The sequence below is a fragment of the Pseudophryne corroboree genome, chromosome 6, assembly GCF_028390025.1.
Source record: "Pseudophryne corroboree isolate aPseCor3 chromosome 6, aPseCor3.hap2, whole genome shotgun sequence".
Classification (NCBI taxonomy): Eukaryota; Metazoa; Chordata; class Amphibia; order Anura; family Myobatrachidae; genus Pseudophryne; species Pseudophryne corroboree.
The window spans coordinates 523,903,688-523,920,138 of NC_086449.1; the positions used below are offsets into that span (position 1 = coordinate 523,903,688).

The 16,451-nt window shown below is 45.2% G+C and overlaps 1 protein-coding gene across 17 annotated transcripts in view; it reads left to right on the forward strand.

Annotated features, from left to right (window-relative positions):
• Positions 1–16,451, forward strand: part of GRIP1 (glutamate receptor interacting protein 1) — an 871,453-nt gene that overhangs the window by 476,152 nt on the left and 378,850 nt on the right. The window contains exon 1 of one of the 17 annotated variants that reach the window (XM_063927527.1): positions 6,763–7,107. The exons of the other annotated variants lie outside the window; for them this stretch is intronic. Coding sequence (XP_063783597.1) covers positions 7,053–7,107 — 55 coding nt within the window. The 5' untranslated portion in view covers positions 6,763–7,052. Of the gene's footprint in view, positions 1–6,762; positions 7,108–16,451 lie in introns of those variants that run through there. 17 annotated transcript variants of the gene reach the window in all.

Sequence of the window (16,451 nt, forward strand, 5' to 3'; positions counted from 1 at the left end):
CGGCCCCAGAAAAGCAAGAGGGCTGGAGGCTCATCTTTTCTGCCAAGAGGAAAAGGTAGAGGGAAAAAGCTGCAGCACACAGCTAGTTCCCAAGAGCAGAAGTCCTCCCCTGCGTCCGGTAAGTCCACAGCATGACGCTGGGACTGCTCAGGCGGACCCGGGTACGGTGGGGGCTCGTCTCAAAAATTTCAGCGCACAGTGGGCTCTTTCACAGGCGGATCCCGGGGTTCTTCAAACAGTATCTCAGGGGTACAGGCTGGAATTAGAGACGTCTCCCCCCCGCCGTTTCCTAAAATCTGCCTTACCGGCAACTCCCTCTGCCAGGGAGGCAGTGTGGTGGTTATCTAAAAACTGTATTCACTGCAAGTGATTGTCAAGGTACCCCTCCTTCAACAAGGAAAGGGTTACTATTTCACAATGTTTGTGGTACCGAAACCGGAAGGTTCGGTGAGACCCATATTAAATTTAAAATCCTTGAACACATATATCAAAAGATTCAGGTTCAAGATGGAATCGCTCAGGGCGGTTATTGCAAACCTGGACGAGGGGGATTACAGGGTCTCTCTGGACATCAAGGATGCTTACCTGCATGTCCCCATTTACCCTCCTCACCAGGAGTACCTCAGGTTTGTGGTACAGGACTGTCACTATCAGTTCCAGACGCTGCCGTTTGGGTTATCCACGGCACCGAGGGTCTTTACCAAGGTAATGGCCGACATGATGATACTCCTTCGCAAGAAGGGAGTTTTTAATTATCCCGTACTTGGACGATCTCCTGATAAAGGCGAGGTCCAAGGAACAGTTGGTAGTGGGGGTAACACTTTCTCGGGAAGTGCTGCAACAGCACGGCTGGATTCTCAATATCCCAAAGTCACAGCTGGTCCCGACGACACGTCTTCTGTTCCTGGGAATGATTCTGGACACAGACCAGAAAAAGTGTTTCTTCCAGTGGAAAAAGCCGAGGAGTTGTCATCTCTAGTCAGAGACCTCCTAAAACCGGGACAGGTGTCGGTACATCAATGCACACGCGACCTGGGAAAAATGGTAGCTTCGTACGAAGCAATTCCATTCGGAAGGTTCCACGCAAGGACGTTCCAGTGGGACCTGTTGGACAAATGGTCCGGGTCCCATCTCCAGATGCAACAGCGGATAACCCTGTCGGCAGGGACCAGGGTGTCGCTGCTGTGGTGGCTGCAGAGGGCTCATCTACTAGAGGGCCGCAGATTCGGAATACAGGACTGGGTCCTGGTGACCACGGATGCCAGTTTTCGGGGCTGGGGTGCAGTCACACAGGGAAGAAATTTCCAAGGAGATTTCGCTTCACATAAATATTCTGCAGCGAAGGGCCATTTACAATGCCCTAAGCCAAGAAAGGCCCCTGCTTCAGAACCAGCTGGTACTGATCCAATCAGACAACATCACGGCGGTCGCCCATGTAAACAGACAGGGCGGCACAAGAAGCAGGAGGGCATTGGCAGAAGCCACAAGGATTCCCCGATGGGCGGAAAAACATGTGTTAGCACTGATAGCAGTGTTCATTCCGGGAGTGGACAACTGGGAAGCAGACTTCCTCAGCAGGCACGACCTCCACCCGGGAGAATGGGGACTTCATCCAGAAGTCTTCCAAATGCTGGTAAACCGTTGGGAAAGACCACAGGTGGACATGATGGCGTCCCGCCTCAACAAAAAGCTAAAAATATATTGCGCCAGGTCAAGGGACCCTCAGGCGATCGCTGTGGACGCTCTAGTAACACCGTGGGTGTACCAGCCGGTTTATGTGTTTCCTCCTCTGCCTCTCATTCCCAAGGTACTGAGAATAATACGAAGGCGAGGAGTGAAAACTATACTCGTGGTTCCGGATTGGCCAAGAAGAGCTTGGTACCCGGAACTTCAAGAGATGCTTTCAGAGGACCCTTGGCCTCTGCCGCTCAGACAAGACCTGCTGCAGCAGGGGCCCTGTCTGTTCCAAGACTTACCGCGGCTACGTTTGACGGCATGGCGGTTGAACACCGGATCCTGAAGGAAAAGGGCATTCCGGAGGAAGTCATCCCTACCCTGATCAAAGCCAGGAAGGATGTCACCGCAAAACATTATCACCGCATTTGGCGGAAATATGTTGCTTGGTGTGAGGCCAGGAAGGCCCCAACGGAGGAATTTCAACTGGGTCGATTCCTCCATTTCCTGCAAGCAGGGGTGACGTTGGGCTTCAAATTGGGGTCCATTAAGGTCCAGATTTCGGCCCTGTCGATTTTCTTCCAGAAAGAACGGACTTCACTGCCTGAAGTTCAGACTTTTGTCAAAGGAGTTCTGCATTTTCAGCCTCCTTTTGTGCCCCCAGTGGCACCTTGGGATCTCAATGTGGTTTTGGAGTTCCTGAAATCACATTGGTTTGAACCACTTAAGACTGTGGATTTGAAATATCTCACGTGGAAAGTGGTCATGCTGTTGGCCCTGGCTTCGGCCAGGCGTGTGTCAGAATTGGCGGCTTTGTCCTATAAAAGCCCTTATCTGATTTTCCATATGGATAGGGCAGAGTTGAGGACTCGTCCTCAGTTTCTCCCGAAGGTGGTGTCAGCGTTTCACTTGAACCAGCCTATTGTGGTGCCTGCGGCTACTAGGGACTTGGAGGATTCCAAGTTACTGGACGTAGTCAGGGCCCTGAAAATTTGTTTCCAGGACGGCTGGAGTCAGGAAAACTGACTCGCTGTTTATCCTGTATGCACCCAACAAACTGGGTGCTCCTGCTTCTAAGCAGACTATCACGCGCTGGATTTGTAGCACTATTCAGCTGGCGCATTCTGCGGTGGGACTACCGCAGCCTAAATCTGTAAAAGCCCATTCCACAAGGAAGGTGGGCTCATCTTGGGCGGCTGCCCGAGGGGTCTCGGCTTTGCAACTTTGCCGAGCTGCTACTTGGTCAGGGGCAAACATGTTTGCAAAATTCTATAAATTTAATACCCTGGCTGAGGAGAACCTGGAGTTCTCTCATTCGGTGCTGCAGAGTCATCTGCACTCTCCCGCCCGTTTGGGAGCTTTGGTATAATCCCCATGGTCCTTACGGAGTTCCCAGCATCCACTAGGATGTCAGAGAAAATAAGAATTTACTCACCGGTAATTCTATTTCTCGTAGTCCGTAGTGGATGCTGGGCGCCCATCCCAAGTGCGGATTGTCTGCAATACTTGTAAATAGTTATTGTTACACAAATCGGGTTGTTATTGCGAGCCATCTGTTCAGAGGCTCCTTTTGTTATCATACTGTTAACCGGGGTTCCTATCACGAGTTATACGGTGTGATTGGTGTGGCTGGTATGAGTCTTACCCGGGATTCAAAATCCTTCCTTATTGTGTCAGCTCTTCCGGGCACAGTGTCCTAACTGAGGCTTGGAGGAGGGTCATAGGGGGAGGAGCCAGTGCACACCAGATAGTCCTAAATCTTTCTTTAGATGTGCCCAGTCTCCTGCGGAGCCGTCTATTCCCCATGGTCCTTACGGAGTTCCCAGCATCCACTACGGACTACGAGAAATAGAATTACCGGTGAGTAAATTCTTATTTTTTTGAAGTAATTTTGAGCATTGCCTACAATTAATATGCATTTTAAGGCTTGTTTTTTTATGACAAATATTTTACATTGCTTTGCTATTTATATGCAGTGGTGCATGGTATGCAGAGATACCAATGTATTGTACAGTATAGTGCAGGCTCTTTAACCACTTGACTGGCATGGTCGCATTTGATGTGACCAGTCAGAAACGCCCACTGTGCTGCTGTGGGAAGGCAATGTAAGAGGGACCTCCCAGTCCCTATGGGGCTTATGGCTCCTTCTCTAGTGTGTCCCGATCACTGTGACGACAGTGATCGGGAAGCCCGGCATCACCCCCTCCCACCCGGCGGCTACTAGGACTGCGCAGCAGCTGCTGGGATGTCAGCACCGCTACCCCTGTATGTGCCCGGCGGTTGCAGAGAACAGCAGCCGCCGGGATGTCAGCGCTGTTCCCCCCGCAGTGGAGCATGTTCCCGGCAGCTGCTGCTCTCTGCATATTAGGGAGGGAAGGGGGTGTAAAATAGTGAAATTACGCTTTTTTAAAAAAATGTTTTTCAATAATACAAAAAAATATATATACACTGTCCACAGGAAGGGGGGGGGGGGTGCAAAAAATGGGGAATAAAAATGTTTATTTTATAATGGGGGCTAATGGACACGCAGTGGTGCGAGACACTCCCTAAGAATATTAAAAAAATTAATAATAATTAAATATAGTTTTAAAAAAGCTTTTTAAGCCATATTACATTGTAGACAAACCCGACAATTTCTGACCAGTTTTGGCGACAAATAATCGTCCGTTAAGGGGTCTATTCAGTATCACTTAATTTATACAAAATCGGGTAAAAATTAAGATTCAGGGGTATTCTTTCTAAAGGTAACACAGCAGATATCACGGATATCTCCTGCTTACCTTTCACTCCCAATCTGGCCTGCTGTCCCAATACACTAGTATAGGGACCTAAATTCATCTAGCTCTGAAAATATAAAATTTTCGGATCTCGACTGCAGGAACCTGCACCATTTTCAGATGGCGTTTGTTCCCACACACCTGCTACTTCCTAGGTTGCAAGGAGGGAACCCTCCGTTACTGTTCAGCTACTTCCGTCTGAAGTTGCGCAAGTGTTAATTCATTCGACCTTGCTGCAACCAACCACAAAACAAACATTTTCTGAGTTTGATTACAGCAACTGAACTTTAGGTCCCAGAGCCAAAGAGGAATCGATTCAAAGTCTTCTGGCCCTGTTTGTGCATGCCTGTTTTCAGTTCACACATGCGCCGTAACACTGGCAGGTCAAATCTGACAGTGTAAATATTTAGCCACTACTAAGTAGCTGTGATAGGGCTTGTGGGGGCAGTTTCTTTGTCGATAACCAAATCAAAATTTAATTGCTCTGGCAGTTTTGTATCTGTCCATAACTCACAGAGGTGTAGATCCTTCGGGGTATATTCAATTAGGGTCGGATCCATTCCGACAAACCCTATTCAAATCTCATCTTCGGTTGACTTTTAAAAAGTTGAATTAAGATGAGGGACCCAGAGGAGAGGGGGGGGGGAGCCGCGGGGAGACCAGCGGGGACAGCCGGCGGACAGACGGAGGAGATCAGCGCTACAGTAGCGCTGCAGGAGGATGTCACACAGCTGCCCAACCTCACGGCAGTGTTCACTCGGCTCCAGCAAGCGTGACCTCACTTGCTGGAGCTGTGGGGACGCTGCCGTGAGCGGCACGGCTGTGTGACATCCTCCTGTAGCGCTTATCTCCCCTGTATGCCCGCTGCCTTCCCCCCGTCTCCCTGCGGCTCTCCCCCCCCCACCCTTCCCTCTCCTCCTCTGGGTCCCACATCTCAGTCTGACATTTTTTTATGTCGGACTGAGATGGTCGAAAAGGAGGCCAAAGCTTGTCGGTTTTGGCCCCGTTTTTGACACAAGCACGTGGATTGGCAGCTATTCCACCGATCCACGTGCTTTTCAGCAAGTCGAATTACACGACTTGCCGAACAGGACTGAATAGGTCGAATCACGATTCGACCTTAAAAAGTCGAAAACTGACGTCTTTTTGACAGACGGCAGTTTTCGACACCAATTGAATATACCCCTTCATCTGCACAGACCCATTGTCATAATAGTTAGGCTCCAAAGTAACTGGTTTGGTACTGTGCTGTATGTTGACTGTAATTCTGTATATCTGTTGTTTATAGTACACATACAGTACTAGTACCTCAGCACCATTTTAGTTAAATACTCGCTTCCTCTTTGTGTGTATACTGTTTTGAAAAAGGTTGTGATAGCCAATCAGGATTTTAGAATTGTCTCAGTTGCAGGAGTTAAATGTGGGAACCAGTGATCTGTCCACTACTGTGAGTGTTGGTGGCGATAGGACTGCATGTGAACAGGAGCAGTATCATGAATATGGTGGGAGTGATGTAGAGGCGCTTTAAGAATGGGCCCCCTCTTCTCCGGCGGTGCAGTAGACTCTGGCATTGTGCCAGAGTCTACTGTGCCTGCGCAGGTCTCCGGGAATAGGATGCCCAAGCCACGTTCCCAGAAGACATCTCTATTGTGCGTCAGCGAATCACCGGAAAATAGCCACGGCACCCATTTTCTGAGTGTGCCTCACTGCAGCCAGTGCCGGGTCGACGGGAAAGCGCAACATAGCCCCTTGCAGGCTCGATGCGCTCGCCACAGCTTCTATTCCTACTCTATGGATTTCGTGGACACCCACAAGTGGGAATAGTCCCTGTTGGTCGGCGTGCAGACTGGCGGGCTATTGAGCGAGCGGGATGCCGGCGTTGGTATTGTGACCGACGGTCACATAACCGCGTCCCCCATAGACTGCATGTCCAAGGGTACAGTACATTTGCATTTACCTTTCCTTTGCAAATTTGACTGATTCAAACAAAATAGCGTGATATTTATTCAAAGCCCAAACTGTGACCAATACGATAAGATGAATAATTCATGGTCATGCAACTACAATGTGAAATTAGGGTTGATGGCTAAAGAAAGGGTTAAGAAAAATGTCACAGTCTTTCAGCGCTGCAGCAGTTAAAGCTTCCAGTATAGGAACATCCCATTGATGGAGAAAGAGAGCTGCTGTTTTACAGAATGCACGGCCCTCTACAGTCTAAGCTCCCATGTCAGACACAGCCGCACTCAGAGCATGAATGGGAGTAACCCAGAGAGAAGGAGCTTGCTCCATCCTGCTCATCATCATACCTGCCTCCATGTAATGCTTGTACCAACGGAGGAATCGTTCCCGTTAGGCATCTGATCCATTGCTGCAGGTTCCTTGCTGAAGTGGCAGCGTGGAGCTGTGTGACTGATACAGTGTCATTAGATGACACAGAGCTGATCTCTGCATCAGCCAGGAGGAATCAAACCGTGTCACTCCCCTCTGGGACTACCTTCTCCTGTTATACGCGCAAGGAATTTGTATGCTTGTGCTTCTGCTGCTACATCTCTCCGAGCTGGGCTGTGTACGAGCATTACCGGTGGTAAGCAGCAAAGAAGAATGATAGCTGTCTCTTTCAAATGTCGTTGTCAAATCCTGCGAAGACTGGTTAAAGGTACGGTGCTTTTTCTTCTGCTGTTTCAGCCACTGACGCTCTCTCTGGCTCCTCAGATGTGCTGGCTCATGCTTTTGACTTACAAATATGCCTGTCCTAACAATTTATAGTCAAGCTGCAAAGAGCAGAGAATATCCAATGCTTGGGTCTCATATAAGCCATTCACACCGAGGCCTTTCTGTTCTCTCTGCAGCTCTTTCTGTGATGCTTGTGTTTTGTACCAGGGAACACTTATGTTTTACATGATCAGTAACCTCTTTTTATGTGACATATTGACTCAACAGAATTAAAGCAATAATTCATTAGACTTGTACTAACCTTAATGCACAGAGATGTGATATAGTGGAACTTCCCAGAACGTAAGTTTTCAAACCTGACATTGACCGTAACTTAATGTATAAGACCTCGTCATGTGTACACATACACAGATCTGTCTTATGATTAATGGCTGGGCTGTGGAAGGAATGGTTAACAAGTGCACCAGCAATGCAGCTGTGTCTCATTCCAGATATACTGTATGCAGCTCTGATTAGGAAATGATGAACCTATGACCTCCTGATCTCTTTATAAATCCATACGTTTGCTTAAGTGATTACTGCCGAGCAGGACCCCAGCACATCATTTCCATGGATTTCAAATGCTCCAGTTAGATTACCGTTCCAAGAAATAACTCTTGTGCAGGAACACTATTAGAAATGATTAATCATTGTGTTTTAAAAAGCAGTGTGGCTTCATTCAGTTCTGCCGGTGTCCAGAGCATCCCAAACTTTGCAGATCTACAATATTATAAAAACAGGATTTATCAGTACATACCTAAGCACCCGAGTGTTGTAATATGTTTGTGGTGGAATTAATTTAAAAGGCAATGCACGTCCATTAGTGCAGAAAGCATTCATTTCTCCAGTGATTTCTCTGCTCCTAGCGGCAATGATGAGGTTAAAATTAGAAAATATACATTAAAGGCTTTCTAATTGCTTTTGTAATACAATGCGCTAGCAGTCTTTATACTAACATGATTGTGCATATGCATTTGTTCCCCTGTCCCTTTGATTGCAGCTCCTGCAATCCAGACTCGCTGCAGTGACCTGATGATATTTTAATAAGATGGTTTGAGAGCCGCTGGTCACAATGCAGCTAGCTGCAAATTGTCAGCGTTCTGTGGTGCTTCAAGTGTGTGTGTGTGTGTGTGTGTGTGTGTTTTCAGTGTGATGATTATTTCATAGAAATTCATAGCCCCTGTTCTTGTGTTGATTGTTTTTAGCTTTTTTGGAGTACCTTGCTCAAATGGAATGGAGGTATTGATTGGGCGAGATGAGTGCACTGTTATTTCTATTTGTTTCCCAGCATTACCGGGGAAAGAGCCGTGAGAAACAGAGGTATTCTAGTTTTGTAAACTGTTAGATAAAATCTGCCAGTACATAACACTGCTCATATTTATAATGTAACAATGCTTCAAGTTCTAATGATGAAATAGTTCTAATTTAATCAAGCAGAATTTTCTTGCCAAATAGTTGTTCAAAAAAGGTGATGTATGTATCAAGAAGACACAGAACCCAACACGTTTCGTCCCAAAGGAATTCCTCAGGGGTAAGTATCACATTTGTTTTCCCATATAAACAAATAAAAGAATACACAGTTCATTCATAAAAATGATCCTTTATAGGGATTATTTAGATGTACTAGCCAACAATCGTGTTGGACCAAAATGCAAAAGATCACAAGGAACACTACTGAACTTGTTTGTGATAGTCCTGCTGGATGGTATAGTGGTGTTCACCAATAAAATAAGGCAATGATAGAGACCTGCTGTGTATCTGTCAAGATTCAAGTGTGGAATATATATATTTCCCTGTGTGGATAAAGTTTTGATTATGTCTGTTGTGTGGAAAATGTAAATACATTTTACATATTTTATACTGTTCTTTAATATTTCTGATTCTGACTAATATTAGCGCCATCAGAAATTGTGTTCCATGTTTTATGTGTGGGCCCTAACTAGCAGAGGGCTTTTCTAGACATGTGAGAAAATGATTGAAAGCTTAATATGAGCACTTATATGAGCAAAATAAGTGCTCATATTACGTTTGGGGTACATAAAAATGGGTTTAAGTATATATTTGGGTAATTTTAGGGTATTTTTTAAAGAAAAGTGGAAATGGACCGATTACTCCCACCTGCAAGTCTTTTTACACTTTGTCCCACTCATAAAGCACCCCAACATACCTTTCCCATACCTTGTACCACAATTTCCATCCCTTTCCTTTGTTTGACCCCCCAAAATGACATGTAATTATTGGCCAATTAAAAACATGTAATTAGTCATTCAGTGGGATGTCCCAGGGGCTCTGAACCAAATACCCATATTTTTACCTTAAAATAGGGATTTTGCACTACTTATCACCTGCTCAGAGATGGTAAAGAGAAATTTGCAATAAACCCAATGAAGACTTTTCGCAGCTAATTGAATACCAAGTTATGGCAAATCCCATTATCGTGGCTAATTGGTTACCCCAATCAGTGTCTGTTCTGTCTATGGTGTAGTAAGTGACCAACACAGTCTCCTACTGCTATTAGATTGTTTTTTCTTCTCTACTGTACCATGTGAATCCCTGGGACTAATATATTTGTTCTAAGGACAGATCTTAATGTCTCACATTAAATCACACCTCATAGAATTTATGTGAAGTCAATAGTTATCGTACTTGTACTTGCCAAGTAGTGTGCTGTTTCCACAAACTTTTTAATTATGTATAAATGTAAGTGTTATGGACTGCATTACATGATATATTGTGCTGGCACAATGCCAACATGTGTAGGTTTAAAGTTTGCAGTTGGTAGCGCTGTTCTCAGTGTGGTCTAATTAACTCCATGTACAGCATGTATATGAGCCAGTTTCCAGCACGGCGGCATACAGTGCTCATCAACCATGCATTGTGACAGCTGTGATTGGATACTGCAGAACCAGTGTTCTGCTCCACCAATATTTAGAGTTATAATGATGATTGGCTTATATTACAGATGTATATTTTCCAGTATGTATAATGTGCAATGCAGAAAACTTGATCACTATCTATTGTCAGGCTTGGGCATCCTGTGGGAATAGGTCTAGAGGGCCATTGGTTGACTACACGTGGACTAGAATGTTAACCCTGTAGCATTTTGAAGATGTGCTCATGTGCTTTCAATATTGATATTAAGACAGTAAGTTTAGGCACAGGTGTCCAAAACTGTGAGGCCGACAAGTAGATCACTCCACCCTCCAGGTTTAGCTCTGCCTAGGTAAGGCACAGTCACTGGCCCTGGTCTGCTGGGATGAAGATATTTTATTTCTCATACTCGACCAGTTACACACAGATGTGGACATGGTTAGATAACCTTGGCAGTATATAAATAAACATTATTAAGTTGTATGTGAAATGGTATAAAGCTGTTCTGAATTCCACCGGGGGGGCCTGTAAACCAGTATGCAAAATACTTAGTTTACTTCACCAGTCAGATTACAGGAATACCTACAAGATTGACATTCGTTGTTCTGGATACATGTATGTACACTTGCCACTTGTGTCACTTCCACAGGGTCCTACCAGTTAAAGATGATACATTGTGGCATATATAACCATACACATATATTATTGTTGGTGATAGTATAATATTATTAGGTATTTAGGAAGGGGATTCAGTTGTACGCAATAACCTGTTTTCACGTGAAAAACAGTCATTTATCATTATTTGTGAAAACGGATCTATCCAATTATATGTAAAACTTTACCCACGCTAATTCTTCAAAGGTTTTAATGGGGTTTTCTTTTCACCACCTCTTGAGCTGGGGAAAATCCCTGATTTAAGGTAATAATACCGGGACTTGGTTCACAATCACTGAGACACCTCCCTTAATCACTAATTAGGCACTAATTTTAATTATTTTTATTTGGCTAATAATGAGATGTAATTTTGTGGGTGAATAAATGCACAGTGCAGGAAATTGGGGTATATGGGGATGCTTTATGATTTGGACAGGTGTGTTTAGGCTTGCAGGTGGGAGTTATTTTTTGGGGGAGGGGGCTATTTAAAAAAAAAAGTGTCTTAAAATGACCCCAAAAAAATACTATTACAATTTTATGTATCCCTAATTTAAGTAGAGCAGGTGGGAGTTATTTTTTTGGGGAGGGGGCAATTAAAAAAAAAAAAGTGTCTTACAATGACCCAAAAAAAATACTATTACCATTTTGTATATCTAATTTAAGTAGAGCATCTCTTTTGCACCAAAAATAGTTTTCTAAGATTTTTTCAGTGTTCTAGAATAATGCATATAACAGCCATTTAACACATTTTAAGAACCTCAAATACTTTTTTATGGCCAATAATTGATCTTGAATATTGTTAGCCTATATTAATTTGTCTTTTTTGGGGGTTCCGGCAGATTTCCTAATTTTCACCTGTGCTTACCGACTGTAATAAAAGCAAGCATCAGAATTCCGATTTCTCTATTTTTTTTATTGAATTGCACAATAAACAGAATGCATATACTGGCGATATGCAGAATTATCACATGGTAAGTGCATTAACGTAATGCGTTTTCACGCCTAATTGAATTCCCCCTTACAGGTATATTTGCAGTCGAAAGCTGCTGTCTGTCGGAAAGACGGCAGTTTTCGACTTTATTAGGTCGGACGTGGTTCCGACCTATTCAGTACACTCCAGAATTTTCCGACAAGTCGGAAAGCACGTGGATCGACAGGATTTGGCCGTTCCTGACCAACTCAATCCGACTTTAAAAACAGTCGAATTGAGACGGGGGAGAGCAGCGGATACAGCAGCGTAACAGGAGGATGGGGCACCACCACTGCTCACGGCAGCGTCCACACGTCTCCAGCAAGCGAGGTCCCGCTTGCTGGAGCCGGGTGGACGCTGCTGTGAGGTCTGGCAGCGATGCCCCATCCTCCTGCTATGCTGCGCAATAGCCGCTGCACTCCATCGACAAATGCTTGTCGGAATGGATCCGACTTTAATTGATATACCCATAAGTGGTTCTACTAATGTTGGCTGTAATATTTTGTTTAATAGGCAGCTGCAGTGATTTTCATTATAAAACTGCTAGGTGTATGTCTTACAGTGACTGGGCCCCTGGGAGGCGAAGTGGTTTCTTACATGGCCTGTAATAAAAAAATGTCTCTCCTGCTTTCTGTCAGTAAGAAGGTGAGTGACAGTCTCCGTGTCCCTTAGAGATCCAGCAACTCTTATTTTCCTGCTGTTTATGGAAACACCCACGCGTCACTATTCTAATTTGTGTGTATATTAATGAGCTTGTCAGCCACTGTGTTTGTGAAAGGTGAATTGCAATACAAATGTAGCAAAGTAATTATGTTGGAGGCCAATATTGTACCAACCCAGTCTGAGAATAAAAAAAAAAAAAAAATGCATAATTTATTTTAAGTATTAAAACAATAATTCTCTAAAAAATAATATACATGTAGCTATGCATTGTGCATACATCTACTGGCAGTCTATTCACTATAGTACATTATTTTATAGAAAGAATAAATAAGCGTGTCTCCCCGTACTTACATGGGTTTCCTCCAGGTGCTCCGGTTTCCTCCCACAATCAAAAATATACTGGTAGGTTAATTGGCTTCCAACAAAATTAACCCTAGCGTGTGTGTATGTATGTGTATACATGTGGTAGGGAATATAGATTGTAAGCTCCATTGGGGCAGGGACTGATGTGAATGGCCAAATATTTTCTGTAAAGCGCTGCGGATTGTGCGCTATGTAAATAACTGGTAATAATACATATGAAGGAGAAATACATACAAATGTATGTATTTTTTTCTTACATCCTTCCTGCAGTCATGCTAGACGGGCTTTGAAGGGACTCGGTAGTGCAGAGCGTCTTTTTTGCGTTTTCTGTGAAAATGCATGAGCAGCTTCTGCTGATTAAAATGCTATGCAGTATGCCTATATTCTGTGTGTAATTGTGGCTCTATCTGCATCCAAAATGCCGGTTCCGGTATGAATGGTCGACCATGTTATGGTCGACAGTCATTAGGTCGACCACTATTGGTCGACATTGACATGGTCGACGTGGACACATGGTCGACACATGAAAATGGTCGACGCATGAAAGGTCGACACATGAAAAGGTCGACATGAGTTTTTTAACTTTTTTTGGTGTCGTTTTTTGCGTAAAGTGACTGGGAACCCCAATTAGTGCACCGCATCCCCTCGCATGACTCGCTTCGCTCGCCATGCTTCGGGCATGGTGCCTTCGCTTCGCTCGGCACAGATTACCGTTCCAATCGTAGTCCACGTGGATCGTAAAGTATGGAAAAGTTCCCCAAAAGAAAAAAAAAGTTAAAAAACTCATGTCGACCTTTTCATGTGTCGACCATTTTCATGTGTCGACCATGTCAATGTCGACCTAATGACTGTCGACCATAACATGGTCGACCATGTGAACGGATACCCAAAATGCCACGTTGCAGGGGGTAATTCAGATCTGATTGCAGCAGCAAATTTGTTAGCAAATGGGCAAAATCATGTGCACTGAGGGTGGGGCAGATATAACATGTGCAGAGAGAGTTAGATTTGGTGGGTTATTTTGTTTCTGTGCAGGGTAAATACTGGCTGTTTTATTTTTACACTGCAATTTAGATTTCAATTTGAACACACCCCACCCACATCTAACTCTCTGCACATGTTATATCTGCCACACCTGCAGTGCACATGGTTTTGCCCATTAGCTAACAAATTTGCTGCTGCGATCAGATCTGAATTAGTCCCACAGTCATTCACAGAATATAGGCTTGCTGCATATCATTTTAAGCAGTAGAAGCTGCCTGTGCGTCCTATTACATTACGTTGTACATTACGTTGTAATGTAATAGGACGCATTTTCACGGAAAAAAATGCAAAAAAAAAAAAAAAGATGCTCAGTGCTACAGAGTTACACGGCACTCATGCTTTATGTGTAGCGCGACTTGTAGCGCATGGAGCAAAGATGTAAGAGGACACATCTGTAATAGTACTGGATGAAGGTTTAAAAACCTAATGGGCTGGTGTATCAAGCAGTGAAAACAGTGTAGAATTTGCCCCTATCAGCTTTGATGTAGCATGCAAGTACATTGTAAACCATAGCTACATGCTGGATGGTTACTAGGGGCAACTTGTCCACTTCTCTGCTCTTTTCACTGCTGAATACATCAACCTCTAAAATATAGGTTTTTGACGGAGCTCACTAACATGGATAAGATATTCCTGCTTAACATTCGTGCGTTAATCCTCGGATGCAGCAGGCCCCAATGAAGGCTTTGAGGGGCCAGTGCTGCACCTCTCTCTAAGGCCTATATCCTGATAGGTGTGGTGAGTTACAGTACCACACGGTAATAACTGGCTTTTCAGCCCGACAACGCTATCAGGCTATGCTATTACAGCCCGTTTTTACTGTGCGGTATGTCACCCGTTAACGGCCGATAACACATGGGATCCGTGATAACATCGCAGACCCGTGTGTTCGGGTCCGATAACGGTTCTCCGGAGGCTGGTTATCAGGGATTCTGCTTTGTGTGTGAAGCAGAATCCCCGATAAGTGCTAGCTTACGGCGCCAATAGGGTAGCCCCGGGGTAACTCAGTGCTAATAGGATATCAGCTTAAGACTGACCTGTTTCATAGCACATGCTGATAGCTTCCCCAATGACTTTACATCCATAATGGCAGAAACACAGAAGAGGTTATTGGTCACTGGAATCAGACAAACAGCAGAGTAGAGACAGTGTTGGCCTGTTGGAGATTTCGGTAGGACATTGAATGCTGCACTATAAATGTAATTTATAAGATAAAGGGGGTCATTCAGACCCGATCGCTGCTGTGCATTTTCGCTCAAGCGATCGGGTCTGAACTGCACATGCGCCGCAATGCACAGGCGCGAGGCCCCGCCAGGGAGCGCCGGACTGCGATGGGATGGACGACGAAAGCGATTGCACTGGCGATCGTAGGAAGATTTACAGGAGGAGACCGTTTGTGGGAGTCAACTGACTGTTTCCAGTCCGTGAAAACGCAGGCGTGTCCAGCCGTTTGAAGGGAGGCTTCCTGACGTCGGCTCCAGGCCGGATCATTGCAGCGGCTGAGTAAGTCCTGAGCTGTGCAGAGACTGCAGAAACTTTTGTTTGTGCAGCTCTCTGCACAAGCAATCGCACCCCTTCACAGCGAACTACCTGATCGCAAAGATGCAAAAAACGCACCTTAGCGATCAGGTTTGAATTAGGCCCAATATGTCAGATATCATATGCTTGTAAGTTGCTGTCCAGATCAAATGTTACATTTCTCTGGCTGGGTCCACAGAATTATCCACAGGATAACATTGGGATATGGTTGAGCGACAGCGGAAATGGCACCAACACGGTCATGAGCTTTCTGGCCTCCCAGGATGCATCGGGGCTTCCCCATATAATCCCGCCCACTGACTCAGTCAGATCAGTTTTTTGCTTGGTGCGGCAGGAAGCCGCATGGTCACAGGGCTGCTGTGAATAAAGCAGCCTCAAGCTTTTATTATTTTATTTTTATAGACTTACTTTTTTTGAGCGACTTTTCTTAACAGCGTCTTAAACGCATACTGGAAAAAGTCGCTCCAGCAACTCCCACCGGGTCGCAACAACGCTTACCTACGCGGTAATAGTGCTGTCTCGACGGGCGTCTGTGTCGGATGTTCTAGCAGGTCCAGCAGACGTAACCAGGCTGTGGCCGGAGCATGGGGGGACGGTAAGTCTATGGATTTCCTCTTACTAGGGGGGTCCGGACACATCTACACTGTATTGGTGGAGACTACAAACAGTGTGTGGATGCGCCGAACATCTCGAGTGCGACAGCGCTACGCTCCAGGGATCATAGGCGCCAGGACTAGGTAGAGGCCGCGATCCTTAGAGTTTAAGTCAACAGGGGGATTCAGACGCCCTCCTGGCCGCCCCTCCTCCGAGTTCATGACCAGTTTCCGCGTATCCCGTCCATGAACTGAATGACCTCACTTCCGTCTCAGACGCTACCACGAGGGTACTCGGTCGCAGCTTAGACACTGCGGTTGTGTACACTAGAGATCCCGCCTAGACCGAGTCGCAGGCCTTAGCGTCTGCGTACACGTGGAAGTCGCTGAGCATCCGTGTCCGTCAGTGAGCAACTGTGTCCGTTATCAGGAGCAGTAGTGTACATCAGTAGCGTCTGAATCCACTTAGCGTCTTACGAGCGCATTTGCTTGGATATGGAAGTGTGCTGAGTCTCGTTGTATCCCGCTCTCCAGAGGAAGGGTATACAGTACTAAAAATTATCTCTACTTGTTAGTATGAATTGTTAATTT